At 38.4% G+C, this 22,291-nt stretch overlaps 2 protein-coding genes across 2 annotated transcripts; both read right to left on the reverse strand.

The window, feature by feature from the left end:
- Positions 1–2,357: 2,357 nt before the first annotated feature.
- LOC116569544 (olfactory receptor 9A4) lies at positions 2,358–3,302 on the reverse strand. Its single transcript, XM_032305834.1, has one exon. The coding sequence runs from the start codon at positions 3,300–3,302 to the stop codon at positions 2,358–2,360; it is 945 nt and encodes a 314-aa protein (XP_032161725.1).
- A 15,679-nt stretch (positions 3,303–18,981) lies between these two features.
- Positions 18,982–19,926, reverse strand: LOC116569602 (putative olfactory receptor 9A1). The gene has a single exon (XM_032305956.1). It carries the CDS (start codon positions 19,924–19,926, stop codon positions 18,982–18,984), a length of 945 nt encoding a protein of 314 aa, XP_032161847.1.
- Positions 19,927–22,291: the final 2,365 nt, after the last annotated feature.

Genomic DNA, 22,291 nt, shown 5'->3' on the forward strand with positions numbered 1-22,291 from the left:
TAGATTTGGAGTCATTTCTCTTTCTTTACAACTGTGAATAATGCTGCTATGATTATCAATAAAGTTTCTGTCCCTTTTTTTAATTCTTAAGAGTTATTAATAGTGAATTATATGAATATTTTGGTATAAGAGTAACTGTTCAGATATGGCATGTGAATAGGAAAATCTCCAGGATTGGGTCAACTCCTCTGATTCACAGCCAATAATATACAGCACACAGTTGCTAACTACTGCTGATGTACCTGAGAGTGACACATGACATCAGGCACAGTGTCCAAACACAGTATTGGCAATCATATTGGAAGGGCTGGGGAATGCAAGAAAAATGGATAAGGACTCTAAAATACTAGAATGGCCTGATAAAAGTATATGGCATCTGAGGGGTTGTAAAGCCTAACAGACAGTTCTATACAATGGTATCATGATAATATAAAGGTATAAAATGTGAAGGAAAACCCACTGGTTCATATAGATGGAAGACTCAGGAGCAAGCCTAGTGCCACAGAGGAAAGACAAATATGCCTACATTTGAAACGAGACCTAAAGAAAGAGTATCAAAGACAGAAGAAAGAACAGCGATTGACCTCCTATCTTCAAAGAATCCCTACCCACCCCATGGTGAGGCAGAAAATTTATAATCATACATAAATGTAGGGAGTCTTACATTGTAGAGCTTTAATAACTTAAGTATACATTCAATACAGTCTCAATCAATATCCCAGCAAGCTTTCTTGAGTTTTGGACAAACTGACTCTAAAATTTATATGGAAAGAAAATGGTAATAGACAAGCCAAAATATTTTTGAAAAAGAAGTCACTTCTTATATCATTTATTTATATCACACATTAATTGATCCACATTTATATCTATCGATATATATATATATTTATCTAAATATGCATACATACAGATGCTCCAACATGAATCCAGTACCATATGCCTGATTCTTGCCTTCTCTTGCTTTTCTGTAACTCACCTATCCACAGTGACAGACCCAGTTCCCACTACTTGTTATACTTTATTCATTCCTCTGTACTACACATGTACAGAATTTCAGAAATGTTAACTCATATCCCCAGTTGGAAACATTATTAACAATACAACTATGATTGTGCATGGTTCCCTTGGTTAACATAGTCTTACACATTCCAGTCAAAACATTATTTCTCAGTTATGTAGATCACATCTCTTTTTCCCTAACCTCTTCGGTGAGGTCGTGACATACATGTATTGGGAATCTCATGTGCACAGTCTTTTGACCCCTGCTTAGCCACATGAGAGTGGAAAATATTTTGACAATCATGGTGTGACAGGAAAGGGTCCGAGAGGAGACAATATACGAACTGAGATGTGGATTAGGAAGCTCCATGTAAAGCTGTAATACAGCTTGGTAAACTTGGTCGCTGTGAGGCAGGGAAGGGAAGGGAAAACAGAAATGTAGCTGAGGAGAACTGAAATCAAATGCCCTGTGTCAGGGTTGAAGATGAGGACTGTGGGGAGAAGTGCCAGGGGCTGCCACTTTTCTACCCCCCCTGCACTCCTGCCTCAGCCCAGGGACACAGCAAGGTCAGCTTGCCCTTGTCAGTTCAGGTCCCAGAACTCAGCCCATTGCGCTCCCACATTTGGGGTTGGCATGATAATGGGAGTCATGCCAGATAAGAAAATGCCTCTTTCCAAGACCCTTGCTCCTCACCCTGAGAAAGTCTACCAATTAGAGACATGTCTGGATTAACACACATCTGGCCCTGAGGCTGAGAAGGAGGCAAAGTTGTGGAGTTTGTTCTCACAACTGCCAGTCAGGAAGATCTACAGGGAGGTAGTATCCCTGTAGGACCTGGGGGCAGGAATCTCAAGTAAAGGTTGGAATCTGAGGCAGGACGTGGGGTCACTCATGAAAGAAATAGATGGTGCTTTAAGCATTGAAAAAATCATGAATGCACAGGACAGCATATGGGAAGATGACTCAGCACCTAGAAACAAAACATAGGTCAACCACAGAATGAGTTACAGTTTTCCTGATTTCCCACTCAAAAAGCTGAGTGTTCTGGAAAAAAAATCACACATATTTTGTATATCTACTTCTGTTAAATTTATACTGTAAGATGTAAGATTATAACTACAGAAGAGTGTATAGACATATATATCCAGTTAAAAATAATGAGATCTCCCATGTAGGAAATCATCTGATTATAAACTGGAACACTGTCAGTGTTTTAAAATTCCCTTGAAGAATTTTGTAGAATTCCCTTGTATATTACAAACCACTTGGTGATGAAATGGATCATTTCAGTATGAATTAGTGTTTTCAGATTACTCAGGTCCATGATGATGAGTCCATGATTGTCCTCAGGACACAGCTACCCCTTGAGGAGTTGACAACAGCGTTTCATGACATCTCGAAAGGCCTCCATGAATTTGTCATTCCGGAGGGTGAAGATGAATGGGTTCAGAAAAGGGGTCACCACTAAAACCATCAGTGATGCTACCCTGTTGTAATCAGCTGCCTGTGTTTGCTTGGGTTTCACATAGAGGAATAAGCAGGTGCCATAGCCGATCACAACACAAGTAAAGTGGGATGCACAGGTAGAGAAGGCTTTCTTCCGACCAGAGGCTGAAGGGATCCTGAGGATGGTGGAGATGATATAGGTATAGGAGATGATTGTAGGGATCAAAGAACCAAAAAGAACAAAAATAGCCATTAAGAATAGGATAAACTCTATGAAAAGGGTATTATTGCAGGATAGTTTCAGCAATTGCCCTCGGTCACAAAAGAAATTGTTCACCACGTGTGATTTACAGAAGGTAAGCTGAAATGTGGCATACACTGGCCAGATTTCAAAAAGGAACCCAAACACCCATGACACAATGACCACCCAGATGCAGGTTCGGTTGTTTATAATGATGTTGTATCTCAAAGGGTTACAGACAGCCACATAACGGTCCACAGCCATCGCTCCCAGCAATGTAAACTCTGAGGTCCCCAGAGAAAGGTACAGGAAGAGCTGGGTGACACATGCAGCCAGAGAGATTGTCTGCATTTCAGGGAGAAGCAATCCCCAAAGCATCACAGGCACGATGATACTAGTAACCAAGATCTCCAAGGCAGAGAGATGACCAAGGAAGAAATACATGGGGGACTGCAGACGTTTATCAACACACACAATCACAATGATGACTGTGTTTCCCATTAATGTCACTAAGTAGAAGAAAAAGAAGGTAGCAAAGAGAAGATGGTGTAGTTCTCTGGAGCCAGGGAAGCCAAGGAGATAAAATTCAGTGGCACTAGAGTGATTCATCAGCATTTAGTTCTGAGCTCTTGTTCCTTGTGAAATCTAAAGAGCAAAGGGGAGAAAACAGGCTTGTGATTGCAAAAAGATTAAGGACAATTCCAACTTGAGCAAGTATATCATATTCCTAGAATCCACAACACAATGGTATTATTTTCAATACAAGATCGGTGCTTCATCGGATGAATGGATAAAGAAAATGTGGTTCATATATATAATGGAATGTTACTCAGCCATCAGAAAGACGAGTAGCTACCATTTACATCAACATGGATGGAAATGGAGGGTATTATGCTAAGTGAAATAAGTCAATCAAAGAAACAATTATCATATGGTTTCATTCATATGTGGAACATAAGGAATAGTGCAGAGGGCCACAGGGGTCAGGGGATAACTGAATGGGAAGAAATCAGAGAGGCAGAAAAACCATATGAGACTATTGGCTCTGGGAAACAAACTGAGGGTTGAGGAAAGAGACGTGGGTGAGGGGATGGAGTAACTGGGTGGGCATTAAGGAGGTCATCTGATTTGATGAGCGACAGGTATCATACTGAGCTGATGAATCATTGTACATTATATCTAAAAACCAATGTATACCTTGGCTAATTGAATCTAAATTAATAAAAAAAGATCAGTGCTAAATGTTTTATGAGGGACATGTATAATGTATGAGTGTAAATATATATGCCAAAGTAAATCAGCAATACCTACCAACGCCACACCCTAGGCATGAAAACTCATGCACCTCTGTCTCTACCCTTGTCTCTCAATTCACCAGGCATCCTGCCTCCAACTATGCTCTCACCTATCACCGGGTCTACTTCCCAGGCCACAACGTGTTCATTTATACCACCAACTCTTCCATCTTGAATGCCCTAAAGCGTCTTCTCTGCCTCTTATATCCACATCCTGAAAAAATCCTGCTACATTTCAACATTATAAATGTAGCTGATCCTAATCTTGGCGAATCACAGCCAGACAGGTTAACTCCTCCATATCCTCTAAACATAGGCTCCATTTGCATATATTCAGGTTAAGTTTCTCCCTCAATTATATTGTCAACTTTGTGGTATTGTTAGCAAGTGGGAACTCTCTAGGACATTGTCATAAGAAAGAACTATTTTGAGACAAAACATTGAGTCTTTCCCTGACTTCTGGAGAGCTGGCTCCCTGGAGGGGATTATCCACTTCTTCCTCCTATTCTCATGATAAAAGCCTTCCTCCATTTCTCATTTCAGTGAATGTATATCCTCCAAGCAGAAAAAGACTCCCCAGCTCTCCATTAGTGACCTCTAACTCTTATATCTTGATTCCCCTGGTCAGTAATTGACACCAGGGAGGGAAGGGTCCTGAAGGAACTCCTATCTGTAATCCAATCTAGAACCAGAAGACAAGAAAACACCTGTGATATAGAGGCAAAATCCTCCTTATTCTCCAGGTCTCAAATCTCTACTTCCAGCAGGGACCCAACACCTCCAAATGGGCAGCCCATCCCTCTAACCAAACTGCCATGGGGTCAGTCCCATTGAGCAACTTGGAAAATTCCAAAGAACACATCCACTTATCTAGGACCTTCCATTTTCTCCAGAGCCCTAGGGTCTGCAAAAATGATAGAAGTCACCGATATAGATCATACTCAGTTCCTCAAAAGAACTGGGCTCCTTCCCTCTCCACATGCAGAATTTTGCCTAAAGATATCCACAGACCCTTCCCCCCAATCCTCTCCAAACAACACATGCACAGTTTCACTCTTGAACCTCTTTAGACTGTATTTTTCTTTCTGTTGGCTCGCATCAATACCTCAAATATAGGATGCACTTGCTTCTTACTTTATCATCAAAACCCCACATAAGAATAAAGTACCTTGAAGCAACTTCTTTGCATTTCTTGTATTAACACCTGTGACAAGAACAGACTATGACAAAGTATATATTCTATAAATATTTTTGAATAAATATATCAATTAATAGATCAAAGAAGAAACAAAAAGTATCCAATTTATCTTTCCCTCCATTCGCTCTTCTCCAAAGCACCACCCAGTCAGTCTGCATTCTGTCTTCCAGGAGATCCCCAACAAGATGGCAAGCAGATATAAAGAAGACAGAATGAAAAATGAAAGAACACAGACTTGGGTGATGCCACAGAGTATGCCCATTGCCAGTACTAGGTACCATCAACCTGCCCTTTGCTACAGAGCGATGATCTGATGGAGAGTCATCTACTCTGCAGCTCTCTTACTCCACTCTTCAGACTCTAGGTGTCCTTGTTCTATATGGCAACAGAGCCTAGACCCTCTCATGATAATGCTCTTCTACTCTGTCCTTCACTGAAGGGAATACCTGGAAGACACTCACCTCCAGAGATGGGGACTGGACTGGAAAGTTCTACTGCTCTTCAGGCATCAACCTAGACTACCCATGGTTAGTAAAGAGCCATGCGTAGGAGGCAGACACAGCCCCTACTGTCTCCACTCGTGGCAAAGAACACCGTCCACACAGAGGAGCTTAGGAAAAGTCCAGAAGTAGTGCTGAGAGGAATCCACCTATCTTCCCCTCCCTCATTCTCTCTGCCTCTTTCTTTCTCTACCTTTTCTGACCCCAAGGATAATTATACACTAAGGAATCATTTGCACAGGCTCAGAGACACACTAGGGATATAGTCAAGGAAAAGCTGAAGAAACTTTCACTCTTCCCTCTGAGGATAATCAAGTTTTACTTTTTTTTTTTTCCTTAAGATTTTATTTATTTATTTGGGGGAGAGAGAGAGAGAGCACAAGCAGGGAGGAGGAGAAGAGGGAAAGAGAGAAGCAGGCTCTCACTGAGCAGGGAGCCCGATGTGGGACTCAATCCCAGGACCCTGGGATCATGACCTGAACCAAAGGCAGCCAGTTAACTGACTGAGACACCCAGGTGCCCAGATAATCAAGTTTTACCTCCTGAAAAAGTTATGTGCATCGAGCAAACTTAAAAACTGCTTGTCAGAAATTTCTCAATGTCCAGGCTGCCTTCCTCCTAGACCCTTACTCATCACAAAAACCAAGCTCTGACTGGTCAGCCCCCTCATCTGCTCTGTGCTTCTCCCTGACTCCATTTATCCCTGCAGAGCCTAAGCTACCCCCAAGTTGATGAGTCCCCTAATCCCTACAAAAGACACACATAAAAACCTAGAGTCCAGTTAATCTTCTTCATCATCTCCAAGTTTTCATGAAACACGTATTTCCCAGAGGATCTGCACACTCTCCACCACATACCCTTTGTCCAGTTATGACAGCATGTAAGAGAGAGAGAGGACCTGCCACCTACTCCAAATTTACATTCTGTTAAGTCTACAGCCCATTCCAGGCCCTCCAACATTTATCCAACTGTGGTTGTTCAGCCATACATGTCCCTTCTCAATCTTCAAATGCTCTCGGGTCACCTCCCTGTGCTGCTTGAATTGAGGGGTGAAAGTGAAGATATTCAGAATCAACAACAACAAAATACAAAGTGAGGATGGCTTGGACTTAGGTAAAATAGCAAAATCACATTTAAAATATCTCTTCTTAAACTTTGTAAAACAAATTTCATTTTTCATAAAATTAGATCTTAATTTTAAGTTCAAATGGAAGGATATAATGTAAAGTGCAATATCCATCTCCCTATCTGCTTGATTATCTTGAGAATCCATCTGCTAGAGATAAATATTATAAATTATTATTATACATTTCTACTGTATTCACAGAGAAGTATTCTGTGTGTTTATAAGAACATTTGTACATACCATTTTAAAGTAAATGATATTTTAATAAATATACTGTCTGTGCTGGAGGGGAAGGGGTTGAGAGGGTGAGAAGGTGGCTGGGTGATAGACATTGGGGAGTGCTGTGAATTGTGTAAGACTGACAAATTACAGGCCTGTACCCCTGAAACAAATAATACATTATATGTTAAAACAAAATAAAAGTTAAAAAATAAATAAATAAATACACTCTCTGGCTACTTTTTCATATATATGTGTGTGCATGTATGCTTGTGCTGTATTAAACTTTTCCTAACAATGAATCTTGGAACACTGAAAAATTAAAATTATATTAAAAATATAAAAAAATAAAATATAAAATATAAAAAATAAATAATATAAATAAATAAATAAATATAATATATAAATATATATAATGTAAAATATATAATATATTATATATGATATATTATATATATATAAACAATATACATAATAATATAAATAAATAAATATTTAAGAATAAAAAATAAATAAAATAAAAAATAAATAAATTTTCCTTACTAATGATGCTATGTGAATCACATTTTAAGTGAGAGCTTTACAAATATTCACTTACAAAAACACTGATGGTTACTTAATATGCTGATGAATATTTCATTTTCTACAATTTTTCATGTCTATATTGCTGTTGCAATAAATATTCTCATGTCTGAAAAGTCATACAAGTAAACCTTTTTTTAAAGATTCCTTTATTTATTTTACAGAGAGAGAGAGAGCACATGAGTAGGAGGGGCAGAGGGAGAGAGAGAGAATGTGAAGCAGACTCCACAGAGAGAAAGAGAGAGCAGAGCCTGATGCAGGGCTCAATCTCTAAACCCAGAGATCACAATCTGAGCCAAAACTAAGAGTCAGACACTTATCTGCCCAGGCATTCCTATAACTTTGTAATTGTATTAAATTATTAGCTGTTATCAAGTCACCACCAAAAAGTTACATTAATTTATAATCTCTTTTTAATTTTTTATTTAAATTCCAATGAGTTAACATGCAGTGTAATATTAGTTTCAGTTGTACAATATAGTGATTCCACACTTCCATACATGATGCAGTGCTCAACACGACAAGGGCACTACTTAATCCCCATCACCTAGTTCACCCATCCCCCCACCACCTCACCTCTGGAAACCATCAGTTTTTCTCTGCAGTTGAGTATGATTTTTGGTTTGCCTCTCTCTCTCCTTTTTTCCCCCCTTTGCTCATTTGTTTTGTTTCTTTTTTTTTTTAAGATTTTATTTATTTATTTGACAGAGAGATCACAAGTAGGCAGAGAGGCAGGCAGAGAGAGAGAGGAGGAAGCAAGTTCCCCGCTGAGCAGAGAGCCCGATGCAGGACTCGATCCCAGGACCCTGAGATCATGACCTGAGCCGAAGGCAGCGGCCTAACCCACTGAGCCACCCAGGCGCCCATCATTTGTTTTGTTTCTTAAATGAGATTGCATTGAGCCTATGCCCAGATCCTCTGGTCAGAGTATTTCTATTTTAGTATTGTTACCCCATGCAGATCCTAGAATGCCACTAACAAAACAGGAGCCACCAATCATACTGTGAAGTAGAGACCCATCCCTCAGGGCCTCACCCCCACAGGAACTGTGCTGACAGCTGCCCGTGACACCTCTGTCCCACTATGTGCCTTTCAGCCTCTGAGTGGCCATGTGGGGTCATGTGATGACTGCTGGGGAACGGTGAAGGAGGGCTGCTGCCAAATGAGGAAATCTGAAGAGGGTCTTCTGTGTCAGAACCTTCATTAAACAATCAACTTTCTTAATTCCAGGCATGGTTCCATTTCTCTAGCTATCCTTCCAGTATGATCAACTAGACATTGGCAGAGTAGAAATGGAGAAGGAGAAAGGAATATAAAGGAATAAAACTCCTTTGGAAAAAGTTTCATTTTTTATAAACTTAAATATCTATCTCCCTATGATCTAGCAATTCTCTTTGTAGGTAGTTGCTGAAAATAAATCAAAATGTATGTCTTCTCCAATACTTCAGTTACAGTGTTCATCATGCCATTAATCATTATAACTAATTGTGTGACAGAAAACAAATATCCATCAACAAGGGAATGTTATAGTCATACAAGGAAATACTACTCAGCAATGAAAAGTAACAAAATGCTGATAGAACACAATGTGGATGAATTCATGTGCTTCATAATAAATGAAATTTTAGATATGAAAAAAATTGCATATGGTGAGATGCCATACATTCTAGAATAGATTAAAAATAATCGTAGTTAAAGAAACCCCAATAGTGATTGCCTCAGTGCTGAAAAGAAAGATTAGGAGGGAATACTGAGGTATGTGGGCTATTCTTTTTAAGTTATTGGGTTATATTGATTAGCTTTTTAATTCAGGATTTTGGCCTCTCTATTAATGAGAGATATTGACCTATAATTTTCTTTTAGGTAAGGTCCATGTCAGGTTTTGGCATCAAAGTAATTTTGGTTATCATAAAATGAGTTGGAAAATAAGCCCCCCTTTCCTATTTTGTGGGGAAATGTTTGTATTATTTCCTCCTAAATTGTTGGGAAAAATCCATCAGTGAGGAAATCTAGGCCAGGAGTTTTCTTTGTGAGGAAGTACTTATTTATAGGTAAAATCCCTTTAGGAACTATAGGACTATTCAAAACTTCTGCTTCAGTTTGTGTTTTCCAGGTGATTTGCTTAATTCATTTAAGTTGTCAAGTTTATCAAAATAAAGTTGTTCATGATATCCATTTTTATACATTTACAGTTTATAGCACTATTGTGACATCCCTTGTTTCCATTTCTAATATTAGTGATTTGTGTTTCTGTTTTTTAGTTGCTCATTCTTGTGAGGGATTTATCGATCATATTATTCTTTTCCATTTGGCTTTATTGATACTTCTATATTGCTATCTGGTTTATATTCCACCTTCTCAAGTCATTCTCTCTCCATGTCTCGTCACACAGTGTTCTCTTTATAAGGACACCAGTCAATAAGATTAGGGACCACACTACTCCAGTATGACCTCATCTTCACTAAGTACAACTGCAACCCCATTTCCACTCAAGTTCACATTCTGATATACTGGGAGGTTATAATTTCAACATATGAATTTTGATGGACATAATACAACCCATAATAGATGTCTTGGTTGCTTCTAATTTTTGGCAATTATGAATAGAGCTACAAAGAGCATTCATGTGCAAGGTTGTACAGACATGCTATCAACTCATGTGTGTATGTATTAAGGGATATAATTCCTGGGTTGTATTGCAAGAGCATACTTAGCTTTGTAAGAAATTGCCAAAGTGTCTTTCAAAGTGGCTGTACCATTTTGCATTCCCACCAGCAATAATGAGAGTTCCTGTTGCTCCACATTCTCACCGACATTTGGTGTTTTGGATTTTACTCATTCGACTAGGTGTGGGGTGGTTCTTCATTATTGTATTAATTTGTAATTTCCTAATGACATAGAATGTTGATCATCTTTTTATATGCTTATTTACTATCTGCATATGTCTTTTAGTGAGGTAACTGTTCAGATCTTTTGCTCATTTTTAATTGAGTTATTTGTTCTTATTGTTGAGTTTTAAAAGCTCTTTGTATGTTTTGTGTACATGTCCGATATTTCATGTCATTTGCCAAGTACTTTCTCCCAAATTGTGGCTTGTCTTTTCTTTCTCATAACAGTCCTTCCTAGAGCAGAAGTTCACCTTTTCAATTTTTTCTTTCATGGATCATCCTTTTGGTGTTGTATATAAAAACTATTCATCAAACCCAAGGTCACCTACTTTTCTCCTGTTAGGTTCTGATGTTTTGTTCTTTTGCATTTTACATTTAGGTCTCTGATCCAATTTGAGTTTATTTTTATGAAAGGTATAAAATCTGCATCCAGATTTTTTTTTCCCCTGTGGATCCAATCGTTCCAACACCTTTTGTTGAAAAAACTATCCTTTCTCCACTGAATTTCCTTTGTTCTTGGTTAAAGATCAGTTGATGATGTTTGTGTGGGTCTATTTCTGAGATTTCTATGCTATTCTATTCTACTAATATATTTTTCTGTTATTTCTCCAATAAAACAATGTCTTAATAACTACAGTTATATTATAATAAATTTTGAAGTTGAGTAGAGTTAGTAGCTTCAATTCTGTTCTTCTTCAGAATTGTGTTGGCTATTCTAAGCCTTTCACCTTTCCATATAAATACTAGTATCACTTTGTCATTATCTACAAAATAACTTACTCGGATTTTGGTTGAGATTGCATTGAATCTATAAATCAAGTTGAGAAGAATTGACATCTTAATAATACTGTTTTTTCTGTGCAGGAATATGGGGTATTTCTCCATTTATTTATATCTTCTTATATTTTTCATCAGAGCTTTTAAGTTTCTGTGGTTTTTCTCAGATCATGCACAAATTTTGTTAGGTTTACATCTAAATATTTTTTGGTGCTCAAATAAATGGTGTTGTGTTTTTAATTCCAAATACCAGTTTTTCATTGTTGATATATATTAAAGCAAGTACATAGGAAAGTGATTGACTTGTATACTAACTTTATATCCTGTGACCTTGATATAATCACTTCTCAGTAACATTATAGCACTTCATGGGTAGTGCAAGTATCTTATAACAGAATATCCCCAACTCCTCTCTCACATCCCTTAAACATTGCTGTCATTCATTTCACTTATTCATAAGCTAGAATCATCCAATATGTTGCTGCTCTGTCATTCTAACAAACTATTATCTGTGAGATCAGGTAAGAATAAGAAAAATTAAATATTTTACCTAAATTTATTCCTTCTATAAGTTCTTCCTTTCTTTCTGTAGATTCAATTTCTGAACAATATTGTTTTCCTTCTCTGTAAACAACTTTTTTTATTTAGTTTTTTTTTAATTATTATTTGACAGAGATCACAAGTAGGCAGAGAGGCAGGCAGAGAAGCAGGCTCCTTGCTGAGTAGAGAGCCTGATGCGGGGCTTGATCCTAGGACCCTGGGATCATGACCTTAGCTGAAGGCAGAGGCTTTAATCCAGAGCCACCCAGGTGCCCCTATAAACAACTTCTTTTAACATCTCTTACAAGGGTGGTCTACTGGTGACAAACAAAATGTTATTTGTCTGAGAAAGTATTTCTTCACTTTTTAAGAATAATTTCCCAAGATACAGAATTCTATAATGGTGGATTTTTTTTCATCAACACATTAAGTACTTTACTCTGCTTTCCTTTTGGCTTGCATGTTTTCTGAAGAGGACTCTAATGTAATTCCCATTCTTATTCCCATTCTTATTCCTCTGTAGGTTAAGTGTTTTCTCCCTTTTGGCTTCTTTCAATATGTTGTCTTTGTCTTTGATTTTCTGCACTTCAAATATGATAGGCATACATGTAAATTGTTTGCTATTCATCCTGTTCACATTCTCTGAGCTTCCTGGATCTGTGGTTTGATGTCTGTCATTAATTTTAGGAATTTCTCAGTTATTATTACTTCTAATAATTTATCTGTTACTTCTTGTATTCCCATGACACATAAGATTTGTAATTGTTTTTATAATTGTTCCAAATTCTTAGATACTCTGTTTTACATTTTTCATTCATTTTTCACTTTGCATTTAAGTTCTGGAAGTTTCTCATGACATATCATTAAGCTCACTGATTCTTTCCTCAACTATGTGCACTCTTTTGCCAAGCTCATTAAAGCCATTCTTTATTTTTATTTAGGTTGGGCCTTTTTTACCACTTCATTTTTATTCTTCCTTAGTTTCCATTGCTCTGCTGATGTTATCCATTGGCTCTTGCATTTTGTCTAATCTTCTACTAGAGCTCTTAGCATGTTAAACAGGTATGTTAAAATCCTAGTCTGATCATTTCAACATTTCTGCCACATCTGAGTCTGATTCTAATGTTTGCCCTGTCTCTTCATACTTTGTTTTGCTTGTTTTTTTGTTTTTTTGTTTTTTTTAGTATGCCCTGTAATATTTCACTGGAAGCTGGACATTACATAATGGGTAAAAAGACCTGAGGTAAACAGGTCTTATATGTGAGGTTTTATGTTTATCTGGATCAGAATTGTGCTGTTTACTGTTTAATGTAGCCATAGATGTGAGAGACTAAAATAAATCTCTTGTTCTTATTTTTGTCTCATCTGTTGTTTTTGTGTTTCCCTAGAATCTCCTTCTTAAGTAAAGTCTTAGACTCAAAGTTATTGCTGTTGTAATCCCCTGCTATCATACAGAAGCCCTACTGATGTGGTGGTAAGGAGTGGAGGGAGTGAAGCATTCAACATTCTACAGTCCTATGATTAGGTCTCAGACTTGTAGTGAACCTGTGTCTCTGGGTTGTGACTTTCAGCTTCTCTGTAACTTTGGTGAAACAGAGGGACAGAGAGACTGGAGTTGGCTATTTCCCAGATTGGGAATTTGGGCCATAACCCAAATTGGTTAGGCTCTGGGAAAAATCCAAGGTATTTGGGCTTTGATAAAATAGTCTTCCTTAAAGCCAGGCATATTTCAGAACGTTTTCAAATTCCTTGGTGTATTTCAGAATGGTTACTTTCACCCTTCACCTAATTGATAGGACTCTGAATTCTCTGACCTTCACTCTGAGATCCTGACAAGGATCATGGACATACAATTCACAAATGCATGGGGGCCCTCCTAACACTGGGATTCTCTGAAAGTTTTAGCCTCCAAGTTTGTCCTTACAGAGCCTACAACAATTTGTCAAGTACTTTCTAACCTCAAACTAGTTCCAGCAATGGACTTCTGTGTCATATTTTCTGCTCCAGTACACTGTGATTCATTGTATTTGCTTGTCTTTCCAATTTGAGGAACATTGGTTTGCCCAGTGACCTTAATTCTCTGATGGATTTAAGAAAGTATGCTGATTTTCAGTTTCTTCATGTTTTATTCCTGTTGTGAGGACAACAGTGACAACTTCCAAGCTCCTTAAATGGAAATCAGAAATCCTTCTAATTGTTTGATTTTGATATAAAGTACAGATATAGAAACACTACACAAAGCAAATATATATCTAATTTATCATGAGATAAGTACCCTTATAGCTACCAGCCAGATCAAAAAAAAGAAAGAACATTCATAGAGACCTCAGAACCTCCTGTGCTATCCCATTACAATTATAATCCTTATTTCCCTAAAAGTAGCTATCTTTGCAATAATCACTTCACCATGTTTCTTTTATCACCCAAATTTATATCACTACATACTATAGCTTAGTTAGTTTTGACCATTTTTTAAAAATTTCATGTATCCTTTTAGTCCTTTTAATCTGTAGATCCTTTCAGCATCCCTTTCTTTTCCTTATAATCTATCTGTTGAAATCACTAGGTGTTTTGACAGTAGTTGTCTATAATCTGGATTTGGTGATGGTATCCTTATGATATAGTAAGTAAAGTTCTCTATATATTTTCCTGTAAATTGGCAGTTGAATTCAGAGGACTGATAAGACTAAACTCCTCTAGTTTTGAAAAATGAAGGTCTTTTACAGTATTTCATCCAAGGACACATAAGATCTATTTTTCTCTTTTCTGTGATGTTAGCAACAGTTGATGCATGATGTATAAACATCATTGGGCATTGCTAAATGATGATATTCTAATTATATCATGTTTCATTAATTATCTACAATACTTCGATATTTTCACTTACTGTATATTTACCCAAAATAAATACTTGAGTCTTTCCATTTATCAGATCTCAAAATAATAAATAGGTTTCCTTAATCTCCTTTGAAGGTGAATAACTTGTAAATATCATTATGAACTCATGGTTCTAAATATGTTTGATGGGTTTTAAATGACTGAAATCATTGTATTTTCAAATTACAACTTGTCCCATATTGACTAGTGAAAGTCTCTTCAGTTTGGACCCTGAATCCTTTTAACATGTCCCTAGTCAGCTTTGATATTTGGTATGACAAAATGTTCCAAGCTCATCCTGTTTATTTCTGGCCCCAGACCTGGAGTTAGCCATATATCCTGGAGGATTTGCTTCTTATGGTTTAAATGGTCATTTAGGACTGTGATCAGGGCCTAAAGGGTAATCATTGTTACTGGGTTAGTCATTGAACTACCACTCAAAAAAAAAAAAATTGAGAATACACACACACACACATCCATATGCATGTATATGCATACATACAGGGAGAGAAAGAAAGAGAGAGAGAGATTCATACCGATATGTCTAATCCAATTCAAAAATAAACAGACTATGATAATGGCACACACCAATCTGACTATAGCCACAGCAATGGGGGGGAAACCACCTACTCTGACTCCAAGCCCCACCCACCAACAAAAGCTCCTCAGGAAACAACACAGAGAAAGTGCCCTGTAGTTCAATGCTATCACCTCTTGGGCAAACACCTGCTCTGACTCAATGTAAGCCATGGCAGGTCCAGACAAGCCTAATAACAACAAAGAGACAAAACCCTTCCCACAACAGGCAGAATCATTGCAGACAAATGGACTGAAGGCAAAAGTGGCTCAGCCAGAAGAGCAGGGCACATGCCACACACATAGAAGATACCCCTGAAGTGCCAGGTTCCATTGAACAAGACACATTGCTCTGCAGGTCACTACAGGACCTCTTCTTCATAATGCCACTACTTTCAAGAGCAGCACAGGTAGCTGACTTTCCTAACATGCAGAAACAGAGAGACAAAAGGAGACAGAGGAATATGTCCCAAATTAAAGAACACAACAAAATCAAAGAGTGCTGATTAAAACAGAGATAAATAATATACCTGATAAAGAATTTAAAGCAATGGTCATAAATATACCCATTGGACTTGAGTAAAAAGAGTGGAGGACCTTAACAAAGAGATAGAAAACATAAACAAGAATCTATCAGACATGAAGAACTCAATAACTGGAATTAAAAATACACTAGAAGGAATATATAGCAAACTGGAGGAGGCAGAATAATAGATCAATGACCTGGAAGACAAAGTCAAGGAAAACAATCAAGCTGAATGGGAGACAGAAAAATAATAATAATAAAAAAAGAGGGAACTGAGCATTACCATCAAGCAGAATAACATTTGCATTATACAGATCACAAAAGAAGAAAAAAGAGAAAACAGGTCAGAAAACTTATTTGAAGAAATAATAGCTGAAAACTTCCTGAATCTGGGGAAGGAAATAGAAACTCAGATCCAGGAGACACAGAGAGCCCCTTATTTAACCAAACCAAGAAGGTCCACACCCAAATACATAGTATTTATAGTGGCACAAAGAAGGGGTGCCTGGGTGGCTAAGTTGGTTAAGCATCTGACTTCAGCTCAGGTCATGATCTTGGGTCATGGGATTGAGCCCTGCATTGAGCTCCACATTCAGGAGGAAGTCAGCCTGAGGATGCTCTTCCTCTCTTTCCCTCCGCTCCTCCCCCTGCTTACTCTCTCTCTTTCTCAAATAAATAAATAAATCTATAAAACTAGATTAGATTAAATTAAATTAAAATATAAAATGGCAAAAAGTAGTGATAAAGAGAGAATTTTAAAAGCAGCAAAGGAAAATAAAACAATTATATACAAGGGAAGCCCCATAAGTCTATCCACTGATTTTTCAGCGGAAACATTACAGGCTGGAAAGAAACGGCAGGGTATATTCAAAGTGCTAAAAGAAAAAAAGCCTACAACCAAGAATATTGCATCGAGCAAGGCTATAATTCAGAATAAGAGAAAAGATAAAGTGTTTCTCAGATAAACAAAAGTTAAAGGAATTCGTAACGATTAACTCAGCACTACAAGAAATGAAAAGGGGTCTCTTAATGGAAAGCAAAGACCATAAGCAGGAGTAGGAAAAGTAGGAAACACAAAAGCAAAAAATTAAGTACACCTATAAAAATCAGTCAAGGGATTCACAAAATAAAAGGATGTAAAGTACAATGCCATATTCCTTAATGTTAAGGGGATGGGGAAAGGAGTAAATAACGGGTTTAAATTTAAGCAACCATAACTTACTATATACTATTATATGCATAGATGTCATATATAAACCAAATAGTAACCACAAATCAAAAACCAGTAATAGATATGCAAGAAATAAAGAGAAAGGAATCCAACTATCTGATTAAAGAAAGCCAGCAAACCATGCAAGAAGAAAGCAAGAGAAGAAACAGAGAACTACAAAAATAACTAAAAAATAAGTAACAAAAGAGCAATAAGTACACCCATAAATAATTACTTTGAATGTAAATGGACTAACGTCTCTAATCAAAAGACACAGGGTGACAGAATGAATAAAAAAACAAGACCCACCCATGCATTGCCTACAAGAGACTCATTTAAGACCTAAACACAAAGGCAGATTGAAAATAAAGGGCTGGAAAAGCATTGCTCATGCAAAAGGAAGTAAAAAGAAAGCTAGGGTAATGATAAGTACATCAGACAAGATAGACTTTAAAACAAAGATGTAATAGGAAACAAAGAAGGACATTATATAATCATAACGGGAAAAATCCAACATGAAGATACAATTGTAAATATTTATGTATCCAACATAGGAGCATCCAAATTCATAAAGCAGCTATTAACAAACACACATATTGACATAATCAATACTAATACTATAATAGTAGAGACTTTAACACCCCACTTACATCAAAGGATAAATCATACAAACAGAAAATCAGTAAGTAAGCAGTGGCTTTAAGTGATACAAGAAGTAAACTGTGGCTTTGAATGACACATTGGACCAGGTAAATTTTAACAGCTATATTCAGAACATCCTAAAACAACAGAATATATATTCTTGTCAAATGCACATAGAACAGAGTTCAGAATAAATACATGTATTATGTTGGGAGGCAGTCTCATGTGCACAGTCTTTTGACCTCTACTCAGCCACATAAGAATGGCAGAAATATTGACAATGGCAGTGTGACAGGAAAGGGGCTGGGACTAGACAATATAGAAAGTGAGATATGGATTAGGAAGCTCCCTATAGACCCGGAGGACAGCTTGGTAAACTCTGTCTTTGTAGGGGGAGGGGGAAAGGAAGAAAGAAATGTAGCTAAGAGAGAAGGGAGATGGAATGCCCTGTGTCACGATTGGATAATGTGAGGAATGTAGGGAGAAGCGACCAGGGGTGGCCCCTTTTCTGCACTCCTGCCTCATCCCAGGGACACACCAAGGTCAGCTTGCCCTTCTAAGTTCAGGTCCCAGAATTCATGCCCTCCCACATCTGGGGCTCAGGAAATAATGAAAATCATGCTAGATAAGAAAAATGCCTCTTTCTAAGACCCTCTCTCCTCACCATGAGAAAGTCCACCAATTAGAGACATGCCTGAATTAACATACATCTCCCTGAGATTGGGAAGGAGGCAAGATTGTGGAATGAGTTCACTCTTACAACTGCCACTTGAGAAGATCTACAGGGAGGTAGCATCCCTGTAGGACCTGGAGGCAGGAACCTCAAGTAAAGGTTGGACCCCCTGAGGCTGAACTTGGGGTCACTCACAAAAGAAATAGAGGGTGCTTTAGGCAGTGAGAAAATCATGAAAGCCCAGGACAAAATATAGGAAGATGACTCAACACCTAGAATCAATCATGGAGTCAACTGCCACAGAATGAATTATATTCTTTCTTGCTTTTCCCATTCAAAAAAGCTGAGTGTTCAAAGAAATATCACATATATTTTTGCACATTTACACCTGTTAAATTTATACTATAAGATATATTATAACTACAGAAGTATGTACGAGAATATATATCCAATTAAAAAATAATAATGAGATCTCCCATTGTAGGAATCATCTGATTATAAATTGGAGCACTGTCAGTGTCTTAAAATTCTCTTGAAGAATTTTGTGGAATTTCCGTGTAGATCACAAACAATTTAGTGTTGAAAATGATCATTTCAGATTGCATTATTGCTTTCAGACTACTCAGGTCCATGACGATGTGTCTTTGATTGTCCTTAGGACACAGCTAATCCTTGAGGAGTTGACAGCAGCGTTTCATGAAATCTCGAAAGGCCTCTATAAATTTATCATTCCGGAGGGTGAAGATGAATGGGTTCAGAAAAGGGGTCACCACTAAAACCATCAGTGATGCTACCCTGTTGTACTCAGCTGCCTGTGTTTGCTTGGGTTTCACATACAGGAACAAGCAGGTGCCATAGCCAATCACAACAAAGGTGAAGTGGGATGCACAGGTAGAGAAGGCTTTCCTCCGACCAGAGGCTGAGGGGATCTTGAGGATGGTGGAGACGATGTAGGTGTAGGAGATGATTGTAGGAATCAAAGAACCAACAATAATGAATACAGCCATTAAAAAAAGAATAAACTCTGTGAAAAGGCTGTCATCACAGGATAATTTGAGCAGTTGCCCTCGGTCACATAAAAAATGATCTACCACATTTGATTTGCAGAAGGTAAGCTGAAATGTGGCATAGATGGGCCAGATTTGAAATAGGAACCCAAACACCCATGACACAGCGACCACCCAGATGCAGGTGTGGCTGTTCATAATGATGTTGTACCTCAGGGGGTTACAGATAGCCACATAACGGTCCACAGCCATCGCTCCCATTAATACCAACTCTGACGTACCCAAAGAAAGGTACAAATATAATTGTGCACTACATGCTGTCAAAGATATTGCCTGCATCCCAGGAAGCAGTAACCCCCAGAGCATCAAGGGGACAGCAACTGATGTGATCAGGATCTCTAGGACAGAGAGGTGGCCAAGGAAGAAATACATGGGGGACTGCAGGCGTTTATCAACACAGACAATCACAATGATGAGTATGTTCCCCATGACTGTCACTGAGTAGAGAAGGAAGAATGTGGCAAAAAGAATATTGTGTAGTTCTTTGGAGCCACGAAAGCCAAGTAGATAAAATTCAATGGCACTAGAATAATTCTTCAACATTTAGTCCTGTGTCTTGCCCTTTATGAAATCTAGAGAACCAAGGCAAGCTTACATGCTTCTGATTTCAAAGGACTGAAGCTATTCCCAAGTCGAGGAAGTATTATCTCTGCTCTTGGGCTCCACATCATGACAATGGGCTCATCTTCTAGTATTCTCTGTACAAGGTTGATGTGAAATGTTTTATGAAGAAAATACATATTAGAATAAATATACATATGCAAGAAGGTGAGCATTAGTCACCAACAACCACCCCCCCATATGCACCCTCATCTTTCAACCCACTGGTCCTTCTGCCTCTAACTCTGCTCTGAGCTGCCACCCTGTCCGCTTCCCTAACTATAATGAGCACATTTATAACACCAATGCTTCCCTCCTGAATGCCCTAAACCATATTCTCTGCCCCTTATGTCCATGTCCTACAGAATTCTGCCAATCCCACCCAGATATGGTAACTTCTTCCCTTCATCTCCACTGAATGTGAGCTCTATTTGCCTTATGTTCACTTGAAGTTCTCACTTCAGTTATCTTAATCATTACTTCAGTCTGTTGTTAGAGCCAGCTGGCAGAGAGGTAGGGTCTACCTGGGAAACTATCATAAAATAAGAGCTATTTTGAGACAAACTATTGAGTCTTTCCCTGTATTCTGGGGAGCTGGCTCCCTGGAATAGAGTATTCTACTTTGTTTCTCCTTATTCTTATCACGAAAGACATCTCTATCTCTCATTTCAATGACTGTGCCTCCTCTTCGTAGGAAGAACCTCATTTGTTTCCAGTTGGTAACCCTTAGTTCTGAAATCATTCCTTTTGTCACCAGATGACAGCAGGGAGAAGAGGTCCAGAGCAGTGAAAAGAGGCTGGAACTTTCATCCCCATCTCCCACCTGTCCTATACAATCTCCACCCTGGCATCAGGAGACAAGAAACCAGGAAACATTCTCTGCCATCCTCATGTCTCAAATCTCTAGTCTCAGTGAAGAAATAAGATCTCCAAATGGGCAGCCTGTCTCTATTTCCAACCAGCTATGGTCTGCATCCCATTGAGAAGCTTGGAAAAGTCCCCAGGTATCTGCTATGTCCTCCCATTTTCTCCAGAGTCCTTACAAAAAGGAAAAGTGTCAAAGACACCAAAATGAATCACACTGATCCACTTAGTATACCTGGGCTCCTTCCCTCACCACATGTAGGTCTTTGCTCAGAAGTCTCCAACCATGGGTCTTATAGTCACCCTCTCTAAAATAGTACAAGTATGTCTTCACATTCTATCCTCTTAGAGGCAGCATTTTCTTCTTATTGGTTCTCATCAATAGCTGAAATTGAAGTACCGTGGTCTGTCTTATTCACTGTCACATCTCCAGTGCCTAGAACAGAGTCTGACACAGGATAAGCACATATGTACTTTCAGTATTTATTCAATGCATTTCTCCAAACAAGTCAGTGAATGAGTAAAGAGTATCCATCCTAGACAAACCATAAGTGACTTTTAATCTCACAAAACAAACTGAGGGTTGCTGGGGGGAGGGGGTTTGGGAGAAGGGGGTGGGATTATGGACATTGGGGAGGGTATGTGCTTTGGTGAGTGCTGTGAAGTGTGTAAACCTGGTGATTCACAGACCTGTACCCCTGGGGATAGAGTATTATGCCTCCATCAGAAAGGATGAATACCCAACTTTTGTAGCAACATGGACGGGACTGGAAGAGATTATGCTGAGTGAAATAAGTCAAGCAGAGAGAGTCAATTATCATATGGTTTCACTTATTTGTGGAGCATAACAAATAGCATGGAGGACATGGGGACTTAGAGTGGAGAAGGGAGTTGGGGGAAATTGGAAGGGGAGTTGAACCATGAGAGACTATGGACTCTGAAAAACAATCTGAGGGTTTTGAAGGGACGGGGGGTGGGAGGTTGGGGTACCAGGTGGTGGGTATTATAGAGGGCACGGATTGCATGGAGCACGGGGTGTGGTGCAAAAATAATGAATACTGTTATGCTGGAAATAAAAAAAAAAAAATTCTTTAAAATAAACAAGTAAAAATAAAAAAAAAAAAAAGAGTATCCATCCTGACCTGCTTTTCCTCCTATTACAAAATAGAACCTTCTCTTCACTGTTCACTAAGGCATTGTCTGGTCAATCTGTGAGCTCTCCTCCTGGAGATCCCCTACAAAATGGCAAGCTTACATAAACAAGGAATAAGGACAAATGAGAGAGCAGAGTCTTAGGTCATGGCAGAGAGCTATGTCTACCACCAGCACTGAGAAGAGCTAAATCTGCTCTCTGCTGTGGAGGGAGGATTTCATTTGGGTTCCTCCAGTGCATAGCTCTCCTAGCCCACTCTGCACACTCTGCTGAAGATGTCTTCATTTTAGA

The sequence above is a fragment of the Mustela erminea genome, chromosome 11 (genome assembly GCF_009829155.1).
Source record: "Mustela erminea isolate mMusErm1 chromosome 11, mMusErm1.Pri, whole genome shotgun sequence".
NCBI lineage: Eukaryota > Metazoa > Chordata > Mammalia > Carnivora > Mustelidae > Mustela > Mustela erminea.